At 38.7% G+C, this 25,726-nt stretch overlaps 1 protein-coding gene across 3 annotated transcripts; it reads right to left on the bottom strand.

The window, feature by feature from the left end:
* Positions 1-340: 340 nt before the first annotated feature.
* On the bottom strand, positions 341-22,267 carry TRA2B (transformer 2 beta homolog). 3 transcript variants are annotated; one of them, XM_008058544.2, is made up of 9 exons: positions 21,958-22,267; positions 10,296-10,429; positions 9,116-9,278; positions 7,845-8,033; positions 6,026-6,141; positions 4,952-5,035; positions 3,389-3,448; positions 2,066-2,139; positions 341-1,344 (listed from the first exon to the last, which is right to left on the bottom strand). In XM_008058544.2, the coding sequence occupies exons 1-9, from the start codon at positions 21,991-21,993 to the stop codon at positions 1,334-1,336; spliced, it is 867 nt and encodes a 288-aa protein (XP_008056735.1). In that variant the 5' UTR covers positions 21,994-22,267; the 3' UTR covers positions 341-1,333. The 3 variants fall into 3 exon arrangements, 2 of the variants coding, with proteins under 2 accessions (XP_008056735.1, XP_021568282.1); XM_021712607.1 differs by lacking the exon at positions 3,389-3,448; XR_002481983.1 differs by lacking the exon at positions 341-1,344 and having other exon boundaries at positions 2,088-2,139; positions 4,948-5,035.
* Between the last annotated feature and the right edge of the window lie 3,459 nt (positions 22,268-25,726).

Below are 25,726 nucleotides of genomic sequence, written 5' to 3' on the forward strand. Positions count from 1 at the left end.
GCCTAGGTTCAGATCCTGATATTACTACTATTTGACCTAAGTTATCATGACTGCTCAAGTTTATATGTAAAACACAAAGTACCGCACTTGAGACATATTATAGCAACACCTCTATAATTGGTCATAAAAGTTACTTAAATGCGAAAGAACAAATGGAGATGATATAGCTAAATACTCTCAAATATTTTCCTGGAATACAAATTTATCTTTCTTTGAAAAACAGCAAAAATAACAGCTCAGACCAAGGAACACACTACCTTAGTGATTAAATTACAGATAGACTCTAATTATAAGTAACCAAGTTGGAACAAAAACACTTCTTTGTAAACAGCTGCACCAGCATTTTTTCATTTGCATTTATTTAAACACAGTTCTCAAAACATTTGAGTGAAATTGGGCCTCCTTTGGTAAGCAAAGGACCTGAAAATAATATTTAAAAAATGAACAGGCAAAGTCTTCAGTTCATCCATGACACAGGTGTAGTGTTCCCTTCTCTCATCCCGTACTTTGAAGCACCCAGTTTTTTCACATAGTCTAAAGGCTAGAAGAACAAGAGTACATTTGTGGTGGAATGTATTGTCACTTGCTGATAACTAGTTGAAATACCATTATCCCCTTGTAACAGCTTTACGAAATAGCCTTTTAAGGCATACACTGTGTAACTCTTCTTATTCCCTGCTATATATATATATTACTGATTACATAAAAGCTGACAAATCCACATTTATATAAGCATTAAGCATTTGCTGTATTGAAAGATTTTTAGTCCTAATACTAGCAGTACAGAGTTACAGAGCATAATTTTTAACACTTAGTTGCAGGTATATAGGTATGGTATGTTTCATGGACTGGAGGAAAATGGGCACTCTGTCTTTAAATTTACTACTAAAAACTTAATCTGAACAATTCTGCTAAGCATCGATATGTTAGAAAGAAAAGTAAAAACCAAACTGTTTATTGTTGCTTTTTGCCATTTGTAGCATTTTACACACAGGCTTCGATCTTCAGAATACCCTGGATTCAGTAGAAAAACCTTTTAAATGAAGTTTTGTACAATAGAAACTTCTCAGCAGTCAAAATTTAGACTGTAAAAAAATACATGCAAAACATACTTTTCTGAAAACACTTAACTTTGAACACAGCACCGAACTACACAAATGCAGAATGAAAACAGCATTTCAACTCCACCAAAAGTAGTCATCATAAAAGGTGTAAAAGTCACCTAACTTCACTAGGCACTGTTCACTTTTTAAACAAGAGACAATAAAAAATATTGTCCACAAACAATATCCCAGCTCAAGGGCAGATTTCAGAAAGTCTTCGACTTCATGCTTCAATAGCGACCTGGAAAGAAAAAGAACATGCTGTAACATGAAGACAATTACAACATGTACTTTTAATAATAAGAATTTTAGACTAATCTGACATGAACAAATTCCTATGTACTGGATCCCCTCCTGTTAAAATAGAGGAAGATTTCCACAAGTGTTACACTTGAGATAGACAGTGTAGAATAATAGAAATCACGGGGAAGTATAACACAATCTGAGAGTTTTAATTAACTCATAGTTGTTCTTAAGTTGCTCACAATTTATAAAAGTCAAAAAATAAAAGTCACTAAATGATTATATAAATGTATTATTTTAATTCGAAGCAATAGCAAGATTTTGGTTGTTTCCATAAACTTTCTTGGCCATGCTCAGTGGCTCAGCCTGTAATCCCAGCACTTTGAGAGGCCAAGACGAGTGGATTGCCTGAGCCTGCGGGTTCGAGACTCGCTTGGGCAACCTGGCAAGACCTTGTTTCTACAATAAATCAAAAATTAGCTGCGCATGGTAGCATGCCACTGTACTCCACGACAGAATGAGACATCAACTCCAAAAAAACCTCCACTTTCTTGAACCCTAAAAACACTTAGGGTTGTGGAAACACAGAAATAAAATTATATCAACCCATTACCTGCAAAAGAAAGTTACTTGGCTGTGTTCTGTCACACTAGAACAAATTATACTATTACAATACAGAGACAAAAGCATAGCATCCTAAAAAAAAAAAACAAACTTACGAGGTGAGTATGATCGAGATCTGGAACGTGATCTGTATCCTCCACGACTGTAGTAAGGAGAAGGTGACCGCCTTCTGTAAACAAAAGTCAAGACTATCTAAAGTCTCCATAGATCACAATTAGACAACACATACAAATTTTTAACTGTCAGTTTCCAAAACTAGAAAGTCTTAAAGAACCTTGAAAACTTTTGCATAAAATGCAGGAGACACCCTTATGAAAACTGTAGTAGGCAACCAATCCTTTTCAAAACCCCAGATGTCCATGCCATAGAAGATAAGACAATCAAGTGGAACTTTATTAAACTAAAAAGTTTCTGCAAAGAGAGCAGGGAGACAGTTCACAGAATGGGGGAAAAAATACTTGCCAACAGTATATCTGACAAAGGCCTAACATCCAGGATCTACAAGGAACTCAAACGTGGCAAAAGAGGGGAGGGAAAAAAAAAGGCAAATAGCCCCATTGAAAAGTGGGCAAAAGATAGCAGACACATGAAAAAATTACAGATTTCGCAGAAACCTTGATGGATTTAGAGTCTATCATACTCAGTGATCTATCACAGAAACAAAGAACTGAGTACATGTTCTTACTCATAAGCGGACTCTGAATGTTTACCATAATACTCTAAAAGAAAGGGACTGGCAGTAGTAGGACACTGCTGGGGGTATGGGGCAGGGGAGAGGTAAGAAAGAGGGCCATACAACATCAATAAAGAAACCTGATCTCAAACCAGTGGGGATCAAAGGGAGGTCCAAATTTTACCTGTGTAATGACCACTTTTATGTCTAATCCTGAATTGTACCAGGAAGGAAGGGAGGGAGGAAAACTTTTGCATTAGTTATGGAATTTCAAAGGCCCGAGTCTTGAGAATGATGCTATCAGGCCCAAGTACCAAGTAAGCAGAGGTCAAATACTCCTTTGCTGTACTTTAATGTTTACACTTTACATTTTATAAAGTAGATTAGACAGAAAAAATAAAATTTTTGTACCATTAATTCTAACCACACACTCATGAAATAACAACCAAATCAAAATTCACTAGTGCCTCAAGTGGATAACACTGGCTTATACTTATTCAGAGAAGCTTACAAAAAGCAAACTAACAAATGAGAATAGGATCAATAATAATGAATAAAAATGTGTTATCAATGACATTTGATAAACACAGCCTTCTACATAGTTTTCAGTAAGAATATTTTCATGAACTTCAAACAATCCAATTTGGAGAGATTACACTTACAGTTTACCAAAATATTAGCAGGGAAACTCATCTTTGTGAGGCTTTCTACTATTATATAGATGTTAACTCCTCTCATGACATACCTATAAATCTGATCCCTGTCTTGCGCAGCTCTCCATCCTCCTCCTCCTCCACCTCCTCCTCTGTGAAGACAGAAAGGTTAACATACATTCAGTAAAATAAAAAAATTCCAAAGCATGAGCAAAGCCTATTTTCTTATGGATAAACCTATCTTCTTGCTACCCTTTACTGGAAACTGGCATAGAGCTCTCTCTGGTGGCCAAAATGAGTAGTATCATAAGAACACAACACATTTCTAAGTCTACATGCTCTTGAATAAAATTCTGAAGTTTTTTTTTTTTTTTTTTGAGGATGATAAAATGCTGAACAATGTAAAGAACATTTCAGGACTCACTTCCAGATATTGATATATTGACAAAATTGTTAACTTCTTAAACCTTTGTGGAGACATCAATGGATCACCAGCAGTAACTCAACCACATTTACTTAACAGCGAAAAAACAAATAACTTCATATTATATAGTACAGTGTTGGAACCAATTGGTTTATTGTAATGATTTTTGGCTTATAATGGAATTTTGAACATTGAACTTATAAAAAAAATTTATCTTATATTTTTCTTAAGTGTAGCAACATGTGAAACAGTCACCAACACACACTGCAGGTTCATCAATACAAGTTGTACACAACAGTAATTTGTTTTATGTCTTCCACCTGATGTTTTTCTATTTGAGAAAATGAAGTCTCGCTTTCTTCCTTCCACATTAATACTATGTAATTTGTTGTCTAGTCTGTGCACCACCGCGAAAGCACTTCATGCAAAACACTTCATGCTTTCTCTTTCCACCTAACGCCAGCTGATTATTTCTAAAAAACGTATATTCCAACTTTGCTTTTTTGTGCAATTTTAATGGCCAACTTCAAGTAAACAAAAATTTCTGAAAAAGCTGCACTGGCGTAAGTTTGTCCTGTATAATCATCAGCAATCTCTGTCCCAAGAGGGGACATGCATCCAAATGCAAAGGGTTAAGTACTACCAAACAGTGCAGAAAAGAAATCTACCTCTCAACGCAGTAATTACATAAATGTACAATTTGATGGGCACAGTGGCTTTGAAAGGCCCACATGGGTAGATTGCCTAAGCCCAGGAGTTCTGGACCATCCTAGGCAACATTTATAAAAATAAAAAAACCAGTCAATGGTAATGGCATACACCTGTAGTTCCAGCAACTCAGGAAGCTAAAGCGTAAGGGAGACAGACAAACAAGGCAGAGTCTAAACTTCCCACCCACTACTAAAATAGAAACTTTTATTTCATTTTCAAAGTTATCTTTGTTTTTCAAATGAACATTTTCTTACTAGAACTCCTAAATACTATTTTTTGGCAAGGAAAAACCAAAAATACCTACTGTTATTCAACTTAAATCATTTATATTTTAGAGTAATTTTTGAACAGAAATCCAAATACATATAAAATTAAAAAGACACATAATGCTTTTATCAAAGGCTAAAACTTAAAGAGTGGTGCTGCTTTAAATTACACTCCAACTTAGATTAACTGACCCAATAAGCACAAATCCTATGGACTTCCTTTCAACTAAAAAGGCATCTATGTTATAACTTACCTGTATGATCTGCTGTAGTAGTCCCGATCATCATAACCTCGATCATATCCTCTGTCGTAGTAATCCCGACGTCGAGAGCTGCCACTGTGAATAATAAATCTTATTTGAAATATCAAATGATCTTCCTATCTTCCTGGACATGACTTTTGCTATTAAAACCAGGGTCAGGGCCAGGCTTGGTGGCTCAAGCCTGTAAACCCCACACTTTGGGAGGCTGAGACGAAAAAATTGATTGAGCTCAGGGGTTGTAGACCAGCCTGGACAACTTGGGTGAGACCTTGTCTCTACAATAAATCAAAAATATGTAAGCTGGGTGGTGTGCTAGTGCGTACCTGTAGTTCCAGCTATATGGAAAGCTGAGGCAGATCGCCTGAGCCCAGCAGGCCGAGACTGCAGTGGCCATGAGTGTGCACTGCATGCACTCCAGCCTGGGCAGCAAAGTGAGACTCTGACTCAAAAAACAAAACAAAACACACGGGTTCAGACATGTAGCAGCAGCAGTATGGCTCACTTAGGTCTTGGGGATAGCTTATGATCCATAGCCAAGTCGTATGAACATGAGCAGACAACTGCTACGTTAATTTCTTTATTCTCTCCTCCTGGACAAAAACTATCTACTAGCATGCTTTTTCTAATGTATGAACTGGAAAACAAGTATTTCTGTTAGAATTCTCACCAATACTGAAGAAACATTGCTTTTTCCCTTGTTACGATATATATCAAACAAATCTTTGGTTAAGGGGACACACAGAGCTTACTGACTTGCTTTCAACTAAAAGTCAATTTGCAATTTTCAAGAGGAAAATAAAATCATTTCACTATGCTAAAAACAAAACAAAAAAAATCAAAAAAGTAAAAAATGCACGTGACTATAATATTTATACACAAACTTGCTATTATCCATAATGGTTAAGTTTCTACTATGGAATAAAAAAAAAGTCCCAATTAGGAGCATCAATTACCTAACAAACCCAAAATTTATGTCAAAGTGATGAACATTTCCTGCGAATATGTTTCTTGGAGAAGTGAACACACTCAACGGCCAATCACATTTTATCTTGAAAATAAACTTACTAGGTAGGTCGCCCCATGTAAATTCCTGGTGTTGGGGTATGTGGTCTTTTTGTTATAGAGAAATCAACTCTGATTCTACGCCCATCAAGTTCCATTCCATTGGCACGTTCTTTAGCCTTCAAAAGATAAGTAAATTGTTACAACTATCCTGAACAAAGTCACTAATCTTCCCACAGCTATGAATAAAGTCCAGGAGGACATTTCAGTTATATACATTATTTTAATGCTAGCCAGTACAAGTCTACAAATTAAGTGTTGCTCCCTCCACTAAATACTCATTTGTAAAAGCTATTCATAAAAACATGAAGCAATTATTGTACCTACAATTTTGACAGTTTCCAGCTCTAAAGCAGGGCATAGCTGGCAAATTATAGCCCGCAGGCCAAATATGACCTTTGTATGACCCATAAGCTAAGAATTTACATGACTAGAGAAAAAGCAGTATTTTTCATGATTTTTCAATGTTCATGAATTGGAACATAATCCCACTCATTCTTGCGGCTGCTTTTGGGCTATAATAGCTGTGGTTTGAGATCCTATGATTCAAAAAGCCTAACATACTTCTTTATTTAGTCCTTGAAGTTTGCAGAGCCCTGCTCTGGAAGCCAAATGCTAAGATGAAGCAAAGCCTTAAGTACATATAGTTTCCCTTTCTAGAATATATACTAACTGTAACAGCATGCACCTAAAAATATCTCATTCCAAACACTTTGAAGTTTGTTCATAATTTGAGGAAAAGATGCTTTTATCTAAATAAAATTTAAGTTTCTAATTCCAACATTATGCTATCTTCTCACATGCTCAAGCTAGTGTTTATGCCCCTCCAACAGCCTACTTCTAACACCACAGATTAAGATACAAAGTATGCTATTTATCAGAATACTATGTAATCCTGTAGCAAAACTAAATTAGGAATTCAGTGATCTTGCCAGTGACCTCAGGTAAATCTTACCTATACCCTTTGGCATCTCAGTTTTTCCTAAAACGAAGCTGAATGACATCTCAAAAGGCTTCTTTCGATCTCTTAAAATTCTACAAAACTATTATAATTAGCTGCATTCAGTGTTTAATTCTCCCATCAGTAGATCAAATTATTCTAAAAATTAGGTTATGGTTTTTAAATTTTTTTTTTTACAAACAAGTTAAAATGACTTTACCTGGGGGGTTCATCCCTAATCTCAACATTGACATTAAAGGGCTTTCCATTTCGTGTTTCTAAGAGCTTTTTTTCTTTCTTATACTTTCTTGGAGATAACGTCACTACTATCCCTATGTGCTTAGTCTGAACTGGGGTCCAGATTCACATACCAAATTATTTTCTACATTCTGTCTCAAGTCAAACAAAAATCCAAATATAAAATCAGTTTCTTTTTCTTGAGCTGTAACTTTACTGCTTCTGGTTATTTACTACTATTCTAGAGAATAGCTCACTGTAAACATTGACATCTTAATTAGGGAAGTATGACCATTCTGTTTTAGATGTATATACTGAAACATCATATAATGTGGTGGAGAGAACTGAACTGGTGTATAGTTGGCTCACTGGTAACTAATGAAAGCAGGGTAAGTCTAACTGCTGCTAAGTCACATAACTGTGTTATTCTGTATGCATACGAAAAGCTCCATGAGAAAAAGTTCAAATGATTACTGACTTCAGTATCTTTCGAAGAATACATTTCCTTTAACTCAAACCACAACTGTATATCCTATTTACATCATAGAAGCAAAACTGCCCTTATCCAAGCAATTGGCCACTAGTACTTGAAGTTAACTAACAGAACTGGCATTTTTACAAAGGCACAAGTAGGCTTTTACTTACTTCCTTGGCATCATCTACATTTTCAAAATACACAAAGGCAAATCCTCTTGAACGTCTAGACTGCTGGTCATATACAATAGAGACATCAGCAATGGGACCATATTTAGAGAACACTTCTCTTAGATCTCTTTCTGTGGTGTACAAGCTCAAACCAAATACTCCAAGACAACAATTTGGATCAGGATTTGCCTAGAAATAGAAAAAAGGACTTTAAACTTTGAAAACTTGCCACATGTAAGTTTTAAAAAAGGGGAACTATAAAACAGTACAGCAAGTACTGCAAGGCTTTTCAAGAAATGGCAAGAATGCAAAAGGGGTAATTTAAACCTTAGAATTAAGTGGGGGAGAAACAGGAACTCACACTGCTATAAAGCAACTCAGCATCTTTTCTATGATTCTATAAAAACGTACATGCCCACAAGCACACTTGAGGATATGTATCAGAACAGTATTGTCTGTTAGAAAAACCTTTTAATGTTGAATTAACATACCTTCCATACAATGAAATGCTCTGAATTGCCAAAAGGGGCATGGATAGTTTGATTTTTTTCATAGCAACATAATATACAAAGTAGTCATAAATGCAAACCACTTGGATTATACAATGAAATAATAATAGAAACACACTAAATGCCATTTCATTTGGTAACTCTAATGAAATAGAAGCCTTAATAACACCCGAAGAAATCAGCTAAAATTGAACGGGCTGGGTGCCGTAAACTCAGGCATGTAATCCCTACACTTTGGGAGGCTGAGGTGGGAGGACTGCTTGAGCCCAGGAGTTCAAGACCAGCCTAGGCAACATAATGACACCTCATCTCATTATGGGTGTTGTGGTGCATATCTGTACTTCCAGCAATTCAGGAAGATCTCCTGAGCTCAGGTAGCTTGAGGCTGTGATCTTGCCACTGCACTTCAATCTGGGATACAGAATGAGACCCCGACTCCAATAAAAAGGGGAAAACATTTCGCATGTTTATGACACCCAGAAAACGAAGTAATATAAGCGTTGAACTGTATATATAATGTTGCATTAATATGCCAATACTACAATATCAATTTATTTCATGAGCTGAGTTACACCACTGTGTCAATATTACCCTTAAATGACTTATAAGCCCAAATGTAGGACCCCATCATGGGAGATTAATTAAATCTTAAAACACTAAAAGCCTCTTTCAAGATTTCACTCATGCTCTCACTGCTAAAACTCCACCGTCAAAACGCAAACTTAGGCAGTCCATTGCTTCAAGAACAGTTTTTCATCTTACCCGATTCCCAACATGGCGCCTGCGAGTAGACATGGGAGAATGGCTGTGGCTGTGCCGTCTACGATAATCTCGACTGTAAGATCTGCTACGTGATCGTCTATGGGAGCGGGACCGAGACCGTGACCTTGTATAATGCCTTCGGGAGCTTCTTCTGGATCTAGATCTGCAAGACAAAGGTTTCAAGGTTATGACTAAGTAACCAACAACAGATACAATCTTTGGTTTTTTAAGCTTATTACTCTGTTCTAGAGTTAAATTCCAAGAGAACACAAATCCAGGCATATGGGAACATGGTTACCAATTAAGTGGAAACCATATGTCTTCTCTATCTATAGTCATTTCAACTTTGCTAGGAAGCGTTCTAAAAACCACAAGCTCGCCTTCAAATTAATATAAAGGGAGATTAAAACTAACATACTTATCTTTTGAAAATCAAAGCATGCAGTATTTTACTAGTTTGGTTTGTGCCCAACTTTCCTCCTGAAAAGATCATCCTCTATTTTTGTCTCCCCCATTATGCCCACTGTTCACCATATAACACGGATAACAAAATCACTATTACAGGTAGTTTCCTCAGGCTTTTTTTTTTTTTTAAACATTGGTGAGCGGCTCTTGACTAGAGTGACCATGTAAAGTTTGTCATTTTAACCAGGACCCGTCTGAGAAGAGGTGCTATAAATTATGCCTGACAACAGGCATAAACTGGGATTGCCCTAGGCCAATCAGGATATATAGCCTATTCCTGACCAACATTTTTTTAAAAAAGTGCACCATGTATAAAAATCCCTAATTTATCAAGAATTGCAATGCCTGAAAGCCAATGTTCTGCAGTATATTTTCCACACTTATAAGCTGTTTACTTATACTCAGTGAACCCTCAACACTCTAAAGAACTGATACTAACTTGCCTTTTATAGGCAAAGAAGCTGAAGTTGAAAGGTTATGTCTGTACTCTGCCCAAACCAGCAAAAATAGAGTTAAGATCTGAACCCTGACTCCAAAAGCCCAGGCTCTTAACCACTTTTAGTTTTCTGTCTCCCAGAATTTAAGTTCATTTCTAGTACCAATATTTAGTAGGCCGACAAATAATCTAATCCTCTCTACCTTCCTGGTTTACAAAGCACACACCAATTTCAGAGCTAAGAGTAACAGAAGAAAATCTCAAGACAGTCTTTCTTACCTAGATTCAGATCTGGACCTGGACTTTGATCTGGAACGCCTGGAATCTTCCTTGGAGCGAGACCTTGCAGGGGTATGCCTTGCAGATTTCCCCGATCCGTGAGCACTTCCACTTCTGGAAGCAGAACGGGATTCCTACACGTAGATGTCAAAAGTTTAATTTGTATACTTTCTGGGCAACTTTAAAAACAAATAAGCTGCTGTGAGATAAATGGTGAGGGAGAACAATCCCCTTCCAAGATAAGAAAATGTAGGTAAGGGCAGGAACTGTGTATACCTGGTATAATAGTTTCATTGCTCCAATTGACATAAGTCAATTAACTCTCCTTTCTTCCACCTTTTTGGAGCAAGGGTAAGAGTTATCTGATCCCATCCCTTTCAGAAAAGGGTGCCAAAGTCAAGTAGTAAGGGAACTGTCCAAGGATTGTATTTTGAAAATGTTACTCCATAAAGACTAGGGCGAGAAACCTTATTAACTACGACTCCTATACTTTATACCTATTTCAATTCAAAGCCAGCTGCAATCGATAAAACAAAACTCTACATAATTTATAAAACGTACTTTCTAAATGTTTGATTTTTAAAGTAAGATCTCAATCTTTCAAGTTATATTTATTATGTGGGAGAAACGATAAGAATGATGAATGATCTCAGTTTCAAGTCCCAAAGAAAAGCAGAAATCTAGAAGAAAGCAAGAGCTAGCTTGAAGGACACCAACTAAACCCCTGTAAAATTCTATTCCATCTAAACATGTTGGAGGCCCCAAAGAAACTCAAAACAACCTGATGAAGCTAGAACAGAATGACAATTAACTGTACAGCAGTAGGAATAGGAGGATCAAGAGATTCAAGGCTTCCTCAGCTAAATGGAGATGAACCAAGACAAACTAGGAATAAGTAACTAGAAAAGTTAAGTATTATTAAAACCAGGACAGATTAAAGCAGGAGCTCCTTTATCTCCTAAGGCCCAGGAAAGGAAGGAGTTCAGAAATTATAAAAAAAACCAAACCTTAGGTGTACATCCAGAGTTTTAATCAAACCTGGGCCTGTCTGTCAGGTAAGTGACAAAAACAAAAAAAGATCTCTAATGACAACTGCAAAGGTATGGCTAAACAATGACGTGTGATCAATTAAATCAACAAAAAGGGTATACATAAGTAATGAAAACAAGAAAAAGTTCTGTCAAGCACCAAAATAGTAGATGAAGGAGGGACAGAATCCAATCAGTCTGATACCTAGCTGAGCTAGGATATTCATCTTAGGCAGAACAAAAGGCATGAAGTTTAGTAAGTGTAGTCAAAAGAGAACAGAAATGATTAAGACTCAAAAGAGAAAAAGGAAGTAATATTATAAGTTAGTGTAGGACACAAATCAAAGTTAAAGCTTCCAGAAAAGTTATCCCAAGAAAGCTCTGTGTGGCATAGTATTCTGGCCATTCTGAAAAGTAAGAAGATAGAGAATTATGTTAAATTACAGCCAAAACATTTTAGAATATAGTTCCAAGGTTTAGAGAATGAAGAAAATGTGGAAGATCCAGTGACACTCAAAGGGAAAAATCTTTAACACAGAGAGAAAAATTGAAGTTTACAGTTTAAAACAGTGAAGACTAACTCACCCAGCATAAACAGTTCAGGTGTCTAGACTCCAAACAGCTCCAGAAACTTTCAACTGACACCAAAGCAAAATAAGACCTGCTGAGGTGACATGAAACTTGATGGCCTTTCCCCCTCCTCTACTCAATCCCCCAATGAGTGACTGTAAAGAGATTTATAAAATGATGGTACTCTTCTTTATTAGTGAACATTTGCCTTAACACCAAGAAGCGATTTAAAGATGTACTGATGCTCTGGGGATCCCAATTAACAAGTCCTTGTACTTCCCTACCAAATGTTCTGAAAACTGACAATTAGAAGTACAATTCATCTCCCTTATCTTCTTATACGAAGAGGGTCTCAAAAATAAGGGTGTTGTTTCAACCACTTTTACCACAGGCTAAAACTAACCCAGAAGAGAAGACAGAAACAAGGAACCCAAGTTATTAAATGCCCTTATTCCAACGCTAGGAAGATTACTTCATGAAATTATAACCTTTAATGGAAACCAAGTATTTTTTCAGGACGTGAAAGCAAAATATGGGTGCCTCACAGCAATAATTAAGATCACCAATAAAATGTTAACTATAGTTAACAAAACAAGTTAGCCTAGGAAAATCAGTATAAAGAAAGATTAGGAAGTCAAGATCCTCTTTAAGCCTCTTGACTTAACAGAAAAACCTTATTTCAAGTTGAGATGCTTCACCAGCTTTTCCAGGGGGGAAGAATACTCCTAGCCTAAGAATTAAGATTTAATGAGGGTTCCTCATGAAATTCTAGCAGACCAAGGGTCAAAGACAACATGTGTGAAATCATAAGAGCTTTCATTCTGTCTCCAAAACTAACAGGCTATGCAGATTTATCTTGTTAGTAACTATTACCTAGACCACTAGAAAGGGAAACACTAGAATGCCAAGACATTCAATTCTACACTGATACTTGGTTGGGCTAACTCCTAAACAACACCTCTGCTTAAATATTTCTTGTCAGGAATATTTAAGAAAATAAACTCTTTGGCAGCTATGCTGACCATCTAGCTGGTTGGGAGGTATGAAAAGTAATTTAGCCTGTCTAGAAGAAACAACGTCTAAAATTAACTGCCAAATCTAAAGTATAACATTAACTTTAAACTTTAATAAACAGGCAAATCTGTGAGACCAGCTGGGAAAGCTCCTACACCTGAGGATACTTCAAATTCACTCTTGGGCCTGATAAAGAGATTAAAACCTTACCAACAGAACTAACTCTCGACACCAATACCTCAAAAATAAAAAGACAATGAACATAAAATTAGCATGAATAAAGCAAAAAATTTCCCTAAATAAAAAAATGCTCAGAAAAATCAATCAAATTCTCATAGATAAATCTCAGTCATACAGTAATACACAACTTGCAGGGAATACATCAGGTTAAAAAAAAACCCCACAAAACTGAGCCTCCCGGCAAAATAATCTATATCTCCCTATTCTGAAAATAGTAATAGTCTTAGAAATATTTGAAAGTAGGAATAACCACCCAATCCCTGCATTATTTAAAAAAATAGATCCAGTATATTAGATTTAAAACACTGACTCATAAACACAGATATGCACTAAACCTCCAATACAGGGCCCTAAACTGAAGTCTACTTTTGCTCGCCTGGAACTGTGCATCTACAGCTCTTAAAAACATTGTTATGGCGACTTTTTTCGCCCATGCCAACTCTGGCATGTCTCTTCTTTTCTCCCTTCTTTCTCTAATAAACTTTGTTTGAAACCTAGAAAACAAGAACAAAAAAAACCCCAACCCTATCATGTGTTTATGATATTAGTTAAGCTTCACTGATCTGACTTAGCCAACCTCAGAAGTTATATGCTTCCTACCTGTCCTTTTCCCTGAGCAAAGGCATCTATTTTCCCGGAATCATGTTTCTGTTATGTCCATCCCTGGTCTGGGAGACCCTAGCATTGACTAATGCAGTCTTCCCTACACTGCCTGCCCCTAATCCTCCAAAGGGCCCAGGAAGGAGACACCCTTAAACTCAAACATGCTTTTGCAAAGAGGGAAAACAAAAAATGAATGGATGAGATGGTCTAGTAGCATCAACATTTTCACCTTAAGTCTATCCAGCTTGGGCCATATAATTAGATTCCAAACTTTCTTCTTTCCCCCGAGGGCTAACAGGTCTTTTTCTCTTTTGGACCCCAAGGACCTTTCAGTTTTCTTAATTCATGGACTTGGGAATAGGAATATCCATTCACAACATTCTTACCTCAGCTACCCGCCTGCTCTTTTAAGTAATTCAGAATGTAAAATTACCATTTGTTATCATAAGTTTGTGGTAAGAATTGAGACAAAGCAAATGCAATAACTGCCTCTTATAAACGAGAATAATTTTCTTCTGCTTGCAAAATACAGAAATAATTAAATATAAAAAACACAAGTTTCACACTGTGACAACAGGCCACAAAACATCAGAAAATGGATCCTTCAAGAAATGCCATGTAAGTTACTTTCTCCAAGAGGCAACCCTCAGACAGTCTTATCTTCATTTCAGGAATAAGCGTGTGAGGTGATATTCTTAGCATTCTCAACTGGGTAGAAAACAACGGTTAGTTGGCTACTACTGGATATCAGTATGTGTACGTGTCCCATTCAACTGAGTAACATTACAGCAATCATCTGACTTTTCTCTTCAGCTATAACACAACACACAGAAAGGGAAAAGAGAAACTTTGGGTTGGATTTCTCTTAAGTGGTAGGAGTAGGCTACTATAATAAAGCTACTTTATAATCTGTACCTCTAACATTATAATAGCTAAATGTTGATAGGAAAATAGGGAATTGAAAGCCCCTGCCATTATTGCATTTAGCTATCCTGTTCACTTGTGTGAATCACCACTTCTAAGGGAAGCTACTTTTTTTTTTGAGTCAGGGACTCAACTCCATTGCCCAGGCTGGGCTGCAGTGGCACAATCATGGCTCACTGCAGCCTTAGCACTCCTGGGCTCAAGTGATCCTCCCATCTCAGCCTCTGGAGTTGCTGGGACTACAGGCATGTGCCACCATGCCTGGTTAATTTTTCTGGGGGGGGGGGTGGGGGAGAGCTGGTCTTGAACTCCTGGGTTCAAGATGTCCTCTCAAAGCACTAGAATTACAGGCATAAGCCACGGTGTCCAGTCTGGGAAGTTAATGCCATTTTACTAGTAACTCCAGTCAATTAACTATAATAGGCATTAAACAGAAACAGAATTCAAAAAATTATACCTGTGTATTTAGCAAATATACATCTTAAAGTTAGGGCCCAATTAGTCACTTTTGACTACTGCCATTTGGAAAAAAAACCCTAATACGCTAATACCAAAAGCAACTACCTTGTTCAATTTTTTGTTTGGATTTTGGGGGCTTGGTTCTATAACCACCCTGAATACACTCTTTTAAAGATCTTCAACAAACAGAAAACACTCTATTATACAGTACTGAAGAAGAGGAGTCAGTGCACTTGTGAGTCCAGGAATGTGGCACAGATCACCAGTCCCAACTCTGGAGGTATTTATTCATGCTCCAGGACCAGCAGAATTAGACAAAAAAATCTAGAGGGGACAACATAAAGCCAACTGTTACCCAAGCTGAAGAGCTCATGCTGCCTGGTATTTGACTACAAAGGGCTTTTTTTTTTTTTTTAAATTGCATTTCAATCATTTGACTAAGCAATTAAAATTAGAATTACCTAATTTAAACGTTTCCCCTGGAAGGCACTTCTTTACCCTGTATATATTTTCTTCTATTAAACAAATAATGCATGCATGTTTAGCAAAATATACAGGGACACATAAACAGACTAGTAATTACTTAGCGTAGTGCTTTCTGATTCCAGATTACTTCTTATCTTAACTTCATTTTTATTTCTTTTCTTCATTCTTCCGTTTCAAATTCTGACTTCTTTCATCTTCCCCACTTCACACAAATTGCTCAATATTCTACAAGTGGGACTTCTGGTCTGATAATTAGCATGCATTCTTTCTTTTATTTTTTCAAATTTCAGCTTCACTTATTCCTGAGCTTCAAATACTCATTTATAAAACTTGTCAAATGACGACTTCCGCATTTTCCTTCTTCAACATTAACCTTAATAGAAAAAGAACAGGATGAAGAATATTTTAAAACTCCAGGATAAAATCCAGTGCCAAAACTGAAACTAGAGAAAAAAAAATCCCTTTTTTGATTTGGATTTTTAAAAAAAGAAACTAGAATATGCAGCTCAAAAAACTGAAACTACATAGTTTTGTTGGTTCTAAAATGTATGGTAATCAATCTCATTTGTCTACTCCAAATAGATTTATCATGCTCAAGTTGAATGTGAAGTGCGCCACTGAACATTTACTGTTCATATAACATTTTAAGAACTGTAATTACATTTCACACTTCTTACTTATCGTATTCATCAATAGAAAATAGATTAAGTGTCAAAAGTACATCTCTAGTAAAAAAAAAACAAAAAACTGACACATTAATACCTACGTGCAAGAAAGGAAAGCACGGACAATTCATTTGTACAATGATGACAAAGGCTCAGGGTTGAAGAGGTTTACAATACTGTGACTTGTCTAGATAGCATAAAGAAACATTTAATGTCACACATTTTTGTACTATGAGCTCTGTAAGAAAGATAATGTCAGAGAACCTGACAATTTGGAATTGTAGTGTTCAACCCACCCCCGGAAATGCAGCTCTAGCGAGATTTTATAGTATGAATGGTTCAATCACTAAATTTAGAGTTAAAATCACAAAAAGACAAAAAAAATCAAGTCAACCACCTACAATATGCCAGTAACTACGAAGGAAAGCAGAACAAACTTGAATCTAACAGTGGTAATTTCAAAGAATTTTGTTGTAGTTTCCCTGTAATGAACAAAATATTAAAGTCTTCCGGATGACCAAAGGAGAAATACACTACCTTAAGATTGCAATATTAGGAGAAAATTATAGTTCACCTCAACTACTAAAAAGACTCAAGTTAGCAGATCAGTGTCTGTTGAACATGCTAAACAAAATAAATTCTAGTTTTCCCTATTATCCTACATGCCACTTTGCAAATCTTTCAGTTTACTGTCAATCATTTCCACCTAGATTTTTCCTTCTGAAAAAATTTAATGCTTTCTTTCTTTAAAAAAATTGAGAAGTCCTTATACCTATCTGGGCATAAAGACAACCATGACAAGTGTTGTGATGTCTTTTCTAACAAAGTAAAAGCATAATTCCCAGTATTAAAGTCAATTACTGTTTATTTAATCCAAAAAAATTTTAAATAGGCTTTTATTTAAGGGAGACACATTAATTGGTTTTCTTTTAAATATCCATCACTAAAATGCAATGGGAAATGTTTGTTGGCAGCACAAATGTAATCGTGGAATCAGAATGCCCAAGCAGTTTTCTTAGGGCCTCCTAAGGTTATGTACAGGTAAGAGTTTAGATGAAGATACTGAAATAGAGGTCATAGATAGCTCTAGATGTCTGAGCTATTTCCAATATGGATGCCTTCCTGCTGTTATTTCACTACCCATCCCAACCTTTTTCCTTCTCCTATATTCTAAGAACAAAACCACTACTAGATAATATAAATATGTTTACTCCAACTCAGCTGCTAAGTTCAAGTGGTCACTTTGTAAAACCAGAAGACAACTATTGGGCCAATGTTATGTATACTTGGTTAAGAGATCCTACTTAAATAGAAACTTGTCCCATCATCAACACAATTTTTTAAAAAAATGTTTCTAGGGGATACAACTGGAAACCATTTAACATTAAAAATGACAAACTCATTAAGTTGATTGACAAGACAATATTTTAAAATCTGGGAAGGGGAAAAATGAAGAAACTCATTGGTCCTGTTATAAAAGTCAGTGATCATATCAATATTAAAACTATTGTTATTTTTTCCCTGCAGGCAAGCTGTCTACTAGAAAGGCGAAAAAAAGTCATCTGACATACCTAATTCAGTTATAAGTCCATGCTTTTGAGAAATCTCTTACAAACACAGCACAGACCCTTAAATTTACACTCATAAAACATTACTTCCCAGCAAGAATAAATAAGCATGCTTTTTGACTTAGGACTACCCTTTAATCTAAAATCTAAGCACAAAATTAATGGGAAAAAAATTCTCATCCAAACTGTTATGTGATGAAATATTGATAAAAACCACCTGAAAATAAGCTCCAAAACCCAATCCAAAGCAAAGATTTTGGAAAATTTGAGGACTGTAATTTGCTACAGTGAAAACTTTTTTTTGCAGCTTAAAAACAATATGAAGTAATGACAAATACCTAATTCTATGTGAACCACATTCCCCAAATACTAACCTGGGTAAAAACACAATTCCTAAACATCACCCACCCTACCCTTAAGAAAACACAATTACATGAATAAACACTGACCAAATAACAGAGTGTTAAGGCTCAAGGGATAGGGAGATATATGACTACCTCCGCCCTTGTCTTGAGCAAAGTCACTATGAAAGCATTAATGTTTATCACTCAACTTTGGGATTTTATTGGCGGGGAATAAGGGGGAAAGGCCATAAAAGGCAAATTTAACATTATTATTTCTCATCACTGAACTCCTCTTTAACATTTTGGCAAAACCAGTAGTACTTACCTTGTAAAATCACTTGTATTTTCAGTTTGAAAATGCCACCTTCCAGTTCCAGACAATATCCATAATATTAAAGCATTCTTGTTTAAAGCCAAGAAGAAAAATTCAACCTGGTTTCAAGAGACTAATACCTAACCAGACTCAAAATGATACAATTTCCTCCCACTTGACAATTCAAACCTTTGTTAAAGGCATTTGTTGAGATGGCTACAATTCTTTAGAAAGAAATAGATTCAGAGATGTTTCAGCTTTGAAAATTAGAATTTAGAATTAGAGGCTAAAAACAAGGAATACAAAAAGACATCCCAAGATTAAGCAGAAGAAGAGAAAAACTGTAGAATCTAAAAGGCAGTTCGATGGGATGGTGTCCAGATGCTATTCATCTCTATAAAGAATAAAGACTAAAGACAACGTGCCTCTATGTTCTATAAAATAACACCATATATTCTATCAGTATTTGCTGGGTCAAAAACAAATTTTTAAAAACTGCTTGCTACTGCAATGTTGATAGTTTGACAAAAATTTAAAACATCTGGTCCATACACAAGTGTTTCCTTAGTTTCTGGATTCTTCAGGTAAAGACTTATTGGTAGAAACTAATTACAATGTGAGGAAGGTAGAACATTAAATTCCAGTGCAAGACCAAACATACAAATTTCACACACCCTATACACTGTGACCATTACAGGGCTTTTTACAGATTTAGTACCCTGTGCCTCTAAACTTGCTACCAATAATTTATTCAAGTTCTTACTATTGTGACCTGTCAGGAGTGCCTCTTTTTAACCAAACAGCACTTGGCAACCCCTTTGCAAAATGTGAGCAATGTCTGGAAAATCACGGAGAAAGAGACTAGAATGATTTTACTTTTGCAAGTGGTTTGGTCAGACTTCAATGTAAATCTACTAACTTTGAGATTAAAAAAAATTAAATCCCATAAATTAACAAGGGATGAGGGACACGAACCACAGTTCTGACAAATATTCAGCTATTACTGTTTACTCTTAGTGAACAAATCGAGGATGATTTATTCCACACACCTAACCTTAGTCTGTTTAGGAAACGACCAACTTCTGAAACCTAAAGTTGGGGGAGGACCCCTCCAAAGTCTCTTAGTTACTGGGAAGGTGGGGCAAGGTGTCTGGATTAAGGACAGATAACAAATAAGAGGGGTTGGCGAGAGAGATTCCAGCTGATTCGAAGAGATTAGTATTAGTGATTTACATTATCTACCACAGGTTCTGAAGCCTAGTCCAGAAGCCTAGAGTTGAAGGAAACCCATTTTTCAGGCTCAAGAGAAGCTATTTATACCAGGCATGTCCAAGATGATTACATCCTGAACACGATTTTCACTTCTTCACACACTTTCAAGTGTAGCTTAGCCATTCAGACCTTTCTGTTATACTTTGAAATATTTTTGAGCTTTATCGTTTTGCCAACCATGTTTGGGAGTCTAGACGTGTTTGTTTTAAGTATATTCCAACCAGTCAAAGGTTCCTATTGGAAATCAAACACACAGACACCTAACAAAATAATGTAAAAGTATTTCTCAACTTCAACTTTCAGAAGTCTCTTCCAGAAAGCCAAGACTTATGCAAGAAAATTAACCATTTTTAGCACGTAATTTTAACTATTTTCTCACAATTGACCAAATACCTATCAAAGATTGTAAAAATTACTCTCTTTTGCTAGTAGAAAACCAATTCAAAATTTCAAATTTCTCTTACCGAGTCTCAAACTGGGGCCTGCTTCCTTCCACATGTAAAATATAATTATTTGGGCATTTTTCCATCTTCCTGAGTACATCATATGTAACTTATTCACGGGCATTCAACTGAGATCCTCTGGTCAGAAACCATTTTGTATTCCCTAGAGTGCAAAGGTGCCCAATAACTGTTCTGTTTAATAACTGAAAACGTTAAAAATCGCTTGCCTTCTAGTCTCAACACCGAAGACGACTCAACTAGACGTCACTCTAAACTTGTGAGCTCGATTCTGAATTTCTTAAGAAATCAAAAGTTTAAAAATAACCAAACGCTGACAGAAGTCAATCACTCTAGGGAAAACCACCAAAATCTAAAAGTCCTGTATTTATTTGAAAATGTGAAGGCAAGGTCTGATTAGTTCAAATCAGTTTTGGCTCCAAAATTACACAGTAAACTCACTAATGTGCCAGGAGTCGAGAGCGTTTTTGCTAAAAATCCCCTTTCTAATGAGCCATCTAAATAAAATCCTTTCAATACAAAACCTCGCAAAGGCATGAGAGCCTGATTACCCGATAAATGGTATTCTGCTCTGAAGGCGTCTCTACGAGCACAAGGAAAACTTAACATTGTTTAAAAATAAAAACAAATCACGCCTATAAACAGCCTCCAAAATCTATTCCTATATTGTTTTATGACCCTTCTTCTAACAAATTCCCCTTAACTTCCAAATAAGAGTCTAGCAAGCCTTTTATTTTTGCATCTTCCACAGCCAAAGCTATGTTGCTTTTCAAGTCCAGGAACCGTCTTATTCCCGCAATTTAATCAACACTCACCAAACTCCACCAATAAGAGGTTCAAACTTAAAAAAACGTATCAACACGCGTTGTGGTTCTCAGTATTAGAACGCCTCAAAACAAAGGAAATAACGGCGCCATAAATTGCTGCCCGCCAATTTCGCCTTCACGGTCCCGTGGGGGGGAAAAAAAATCTCCGTAAGAGAATCTTAGCGAGTTTGTGGTCTATTCTAATGGGACCCGCTGATAACGACTTTTGGTTGTGAAGCGCTTCCAGCATCAGAGAAAAGCACTCCACGCAGGTCCACACAAAGCCCTCGCGCCATCCTCTCCAACGAACGGGCTCAGAACTCGGTGAACCTCGGATGGTTCCACCTTTAGAGACCCCAAGAACAGCCTAGGTCCTGTCCTTTCCGGGGCCGACGAGAAAGTCCTTCATTAACCTCAAGACCGGGCGAAAGACGCCAGAAAACGCCTTTCGCCTTCCACCCCACCACGCGGCCCGGCGAGGCGCGGCCCGCGGCGGGTCGGGCCCGCGTAGACGCGCGGCTCTTCCGCCATTTTGTGCCTCTGGCAGCGCGCCCAGACCGCCAGCCCAAGATGGCTGCGGCGGACCTTCGCAGGAGAGCAACGGCGAAATAAGATACGGCTCCCCTCCCCCAACACCGAGGGGACGCAGCGGCCATTTTTAATCTTTACCCCCTCATAACGGAAAAAAACCGCCGTCTCGGGCACAAAGCCACAGGGACTCGCCGGTGGCCTCCTTCACGACTAAAGACACTGTCCGCAAGGGCGCTCCTGGACCCGGTCTCCCCTCCTTCCCGGCTTCAGGCTTCGGAGCCTAAAACGCCCCGGCTTCCCGGCCCGAGGCCGACGGGCCTAGAAAGACATGCAAGAAACTGGGACCACACAGCCGCCCCCTCCACCACCGCCACGTACCCGCTCGCCGTAGTTCTGCTCGCCGCTGTCGCTCATGACTCCCAGGTGCTGTCACCGCTCGACGTGCTTCGACCGAAGCTGCCAACCGCTTGCGCCTTCTTTAAGGAGGCTCCGCCACAGCCTCGCTCGACGCACCGGTTCCTGAGCCGCCCAGAGCCGAAGCGCTCCGCACCGCCTCCTCACAGGCTCTAACTCCACCGGACGTGACGCGACGCTCCTCAGCCCGACTCCTCCCCCGCCCAGAGCGCGCGCTTTCTCGGCCCCGCCCCTCCTCGCTCGGCCTTCCTTTTCGGAGTGGCGCGCTCCGGACCGGACGTGACGCACGCACCGCCCCTAGTGAGGCCCCGCCCCTAGTGCGGCCCCGCCCCCTTGCGCGGGCCTCAGCGAGGCGGGAATGCTTGCGCGTCGGTGGCCTCCGGGGTGGGATCCACGGGGCGCGGTGATGTCACCAGCCGCGCCTGAATCCCTTCTGGAATTTTCCAGAGAAACCGTGGGGGGGGGGTGCCCACTGTTTGTCTCACCCTTAATTCCTTCTTCCGCCTATTAGTTTTTGTCTCATTTTCCTACGTTGGAGGTAAATACCCGAACACCGGCTTCCTCCTCCACTTTGCGTGTATTAAGCCGTAGTTGGGAATCTTTCCTTCCTGAATAAACACTCAGTTTTAAAATCTGATTTTGGCCGAGCGCGGTGGCTCACACCTATAATCCCAGCACTTTGGGAGGCGAGGTGAGAGGATTGCCCGAGCCCACGGACTCCAGACCAGCCCGGGCAACTTGGGGAGCCCTCATCTCCGCAACAAATCGAAAAACTAGCCGGGCGTGGTGGCGCGCGCCTGTAGATCCAGCTCTTGGAAGGCTGAGGCGAAGGGATCGCCTGAGCCCAGCAGGTCGAGGCTGCGGTGGCCGGGAGCGTGCCACTGCCCTCCAGCCTGGGTGGCAGAGTGAGACTCCCAACTCAAAAATAAAATACAATAAAATCTGATCTTGACACACAAGAATCAGACACAGGTTCTGTTCTGAAGTTAGTGGTCTAATATGGGAGAGCTGTTAGACGACAATCACAAGTTGATTTTAAGTGCCAGGGGCACGGACAACTACAGGGGTGTCACAAGGGGAGAGATTAACGCTGCCATCACCCTAGAGTTGGTGTTGGGTGCGGTGGAACAGGCGCGGCCTCGGAAGTCGGATATCTGATCCCTCAGCACTTCAGTCTCCCGCCCGTTAAAAAAAAAAAGGTGGTACCTGGCCGGGCGTGGCACTCCGGTATCACGCCCGTAATCCCAGCACTTTGGAGGCCGAGGCGAGAGGATTGCCTGAGCTCAGGGGTTTGAGACCAGCCTGGGCAACTTGGCGAGACCTCGTCTCCACAATAAATCAAAAAATTAGCAGGACGTGGTGGCGCGCGCCTATAGTTCCAGCTACTTGGAAGGCTGAGGCGGAAGAATCGCCTGAGCTCAGCAGATCGAGGCTGCGGTGGCCGTGAGCGTACCACTGGGCGACGGAGGGAGGCTCCAGTTAGAACAAAAAACAAAAACAACAGGCGGTACCTGGTTAGCCAGGGCACTTTGAGCTATTTGGGTTTACTTCTTTCCTTCGCCCCTTCCTCCCTCCTTTCTCTCTCTCTCCCCTTCCTTCCTCTCCCTCCCCCTCTTCTTTCCTTTTTCTGTAGATTAGAGACAGGGACTCAGTGTTGCCAAAGTACCCGGCCTCCTTCTTTTGTTTGTTTTAATTGAACAGCTTTATTGCTGGGCGTGGTGGCCAGCTCCCATATTGCTAGCTACTCAGGAGGCTGGAGCCGGAGGATCATTTGTGCTCAGGGCTTTGGGACCAGTCTGGACAATATAGCCAGACCCTGTCCTAGGCCCCATCTCTTCAAACACAAAACACGGCTTTGTTGAGCTATAACTCATATACCATCCAATTCCCTCATTTGAAGTATACAGTTCAAATTGTTTTTATTCACAGAATTGTGTAACTATCACCACAATAAATTTCAGAACCATCTCATCACACAAAAAGAAACACATTAATAGTCTATTTTTCATCTTCCCTAGTCATAACCCTCCCAGTCCTAGGCAACCACAAATCTACTTTCTGTCTCTATAGATTTCCCCCATTCTGGATATCTCATATAATTGGAATCATACAATATATGTCTTTTGTAACTGGCTTCCTTAGCATAGCATAATGTTTTCAAGGTTCATTCACATTGTAGAATGTACCAGTATCATTCCTTTTTGTTGTCAAGTTAGACTCTATTGTATAGATAGATCACATTTTATTTACCCATTGATCATTTGATAGACATTTGGATCATTTCCACTTTTTACATATTATGCATAATGCTGCTATGAACATTCATGTACGAGTTTTTTTATGAGCTTATGTCTTCAGTTCCCTTGGCAACATAGAGTTACTATACAACCCAGCAATTGGAATTGCTGGATTGTATAGTAACTCTATGTTAACTTCTTTTTATTAGATTAGAAAATATAATTTATTTAAAAGTAAATTAGAGAGAGAGAGAAAGAGAAAGAGAAGATTCACCTCCCCAAGGTAAGGGAGGGGGACCAAAGCCAGGAAACATGGCAACAGCCATAGCTCAAGGAGCACATGGCCATACCAGAGTCAAGCGAGGCAATGGCCCCTATGGTTAACTTTTTGAGGAACTGCCAAACTGTTTTTCACAGCAGCTGCATTCATTTTGCATTCTACATGGCCACCAGCAGTGTATGAGGCTTCCAATTTAGCCACATCATCACCAATACCTGTTATACCTGGGTGTAAAGTGGTATCTCTTTGTGGTTTTGATTTGCGTAACTCTAACAATAATGATAATCCCTTCATGTATTAGTGATTTGTAAATCATCTCTGGAGAAATGAATATTCTGATACTTTGCCCATTTTTAACTGGGTCATTTATCTTTTTATTATTGAGGTATAAGAGTTGGCAGTTTGATTCTTGCTTGATGTAAGATGGTTATCTGAAACAGCATCACTAAGGTACCAGAGACCCAGAGATTTAGCGATAATGCAAGATGACAATTATCCTCTTGAAACTTGTCAATAATGCAAGGTGACAATTATCCTCTTGAAATTTGTTCAGTTGTCCCATAGAACTAGAACTAATGTTTATAGGCTTGAGTAATCATAAAATTAACCTTCCCAGTTTTAAAACTTAAGAAACTTATATTTGTCCTATCTGGGTTACTATCTCAGGAAACCGTCAGACTCCAGAAAGAACTGAAACTTAATCAAGTCACGCAACCAGGCAAGGAGACACAAGACCTCAGAACTGACCACTGTCTGTTTTCCTGCACATAGCTCCTGCTGACCAACTTCTCTTGTCCCTCCCTAATTTCTGTCTGTTCACACACAGTTACATTTCTTTCCTATTATATTAACCCCTAATTTCAGTCAGCTGAGGGGACAGATTTGAGATTTGTCTCCCATCTCCTGGCTGACATCACCCACATTAAACAGCCTTTCTTCCCTGGCAATACTGGTCTTAGTGATTGACTTTCTGTACAATGAGCAATGGGACCTTGGTTGAACCCCTGACATTCAGCAACACTTTCTTTTTGCACATTCTCCAAGCAAACCTTATCTACCCTCATGGTATTGATCAGGGGCCCATACGCTTGAGGTTTATATTTCTATCTGTATTTACAGTTTTGAACACCCTCTTCAGTTCCAGGCTTAAATTCCATTTGTTGGAGGGTAGGGCCTGGGGGAAGGGAAAGAAAATCCATTTGTTAAGAAACTAAGT

Source organism: Carlito syrichta, unplaced genomic scaffold (genome assembly GCF_000164805.1).
Source record: "Carlito syrichta isolate Samal-C Ts95f unplaced genomic scaffold, Tarsius_syrichta-2.0.1 Scaffold303378, whole genome shotgun sequence".
NCBI lineage: Eukaryota > Metazoa > Chordata > Mammalia > Primates > Tarsiidae > Carlito > Carlito syrichta.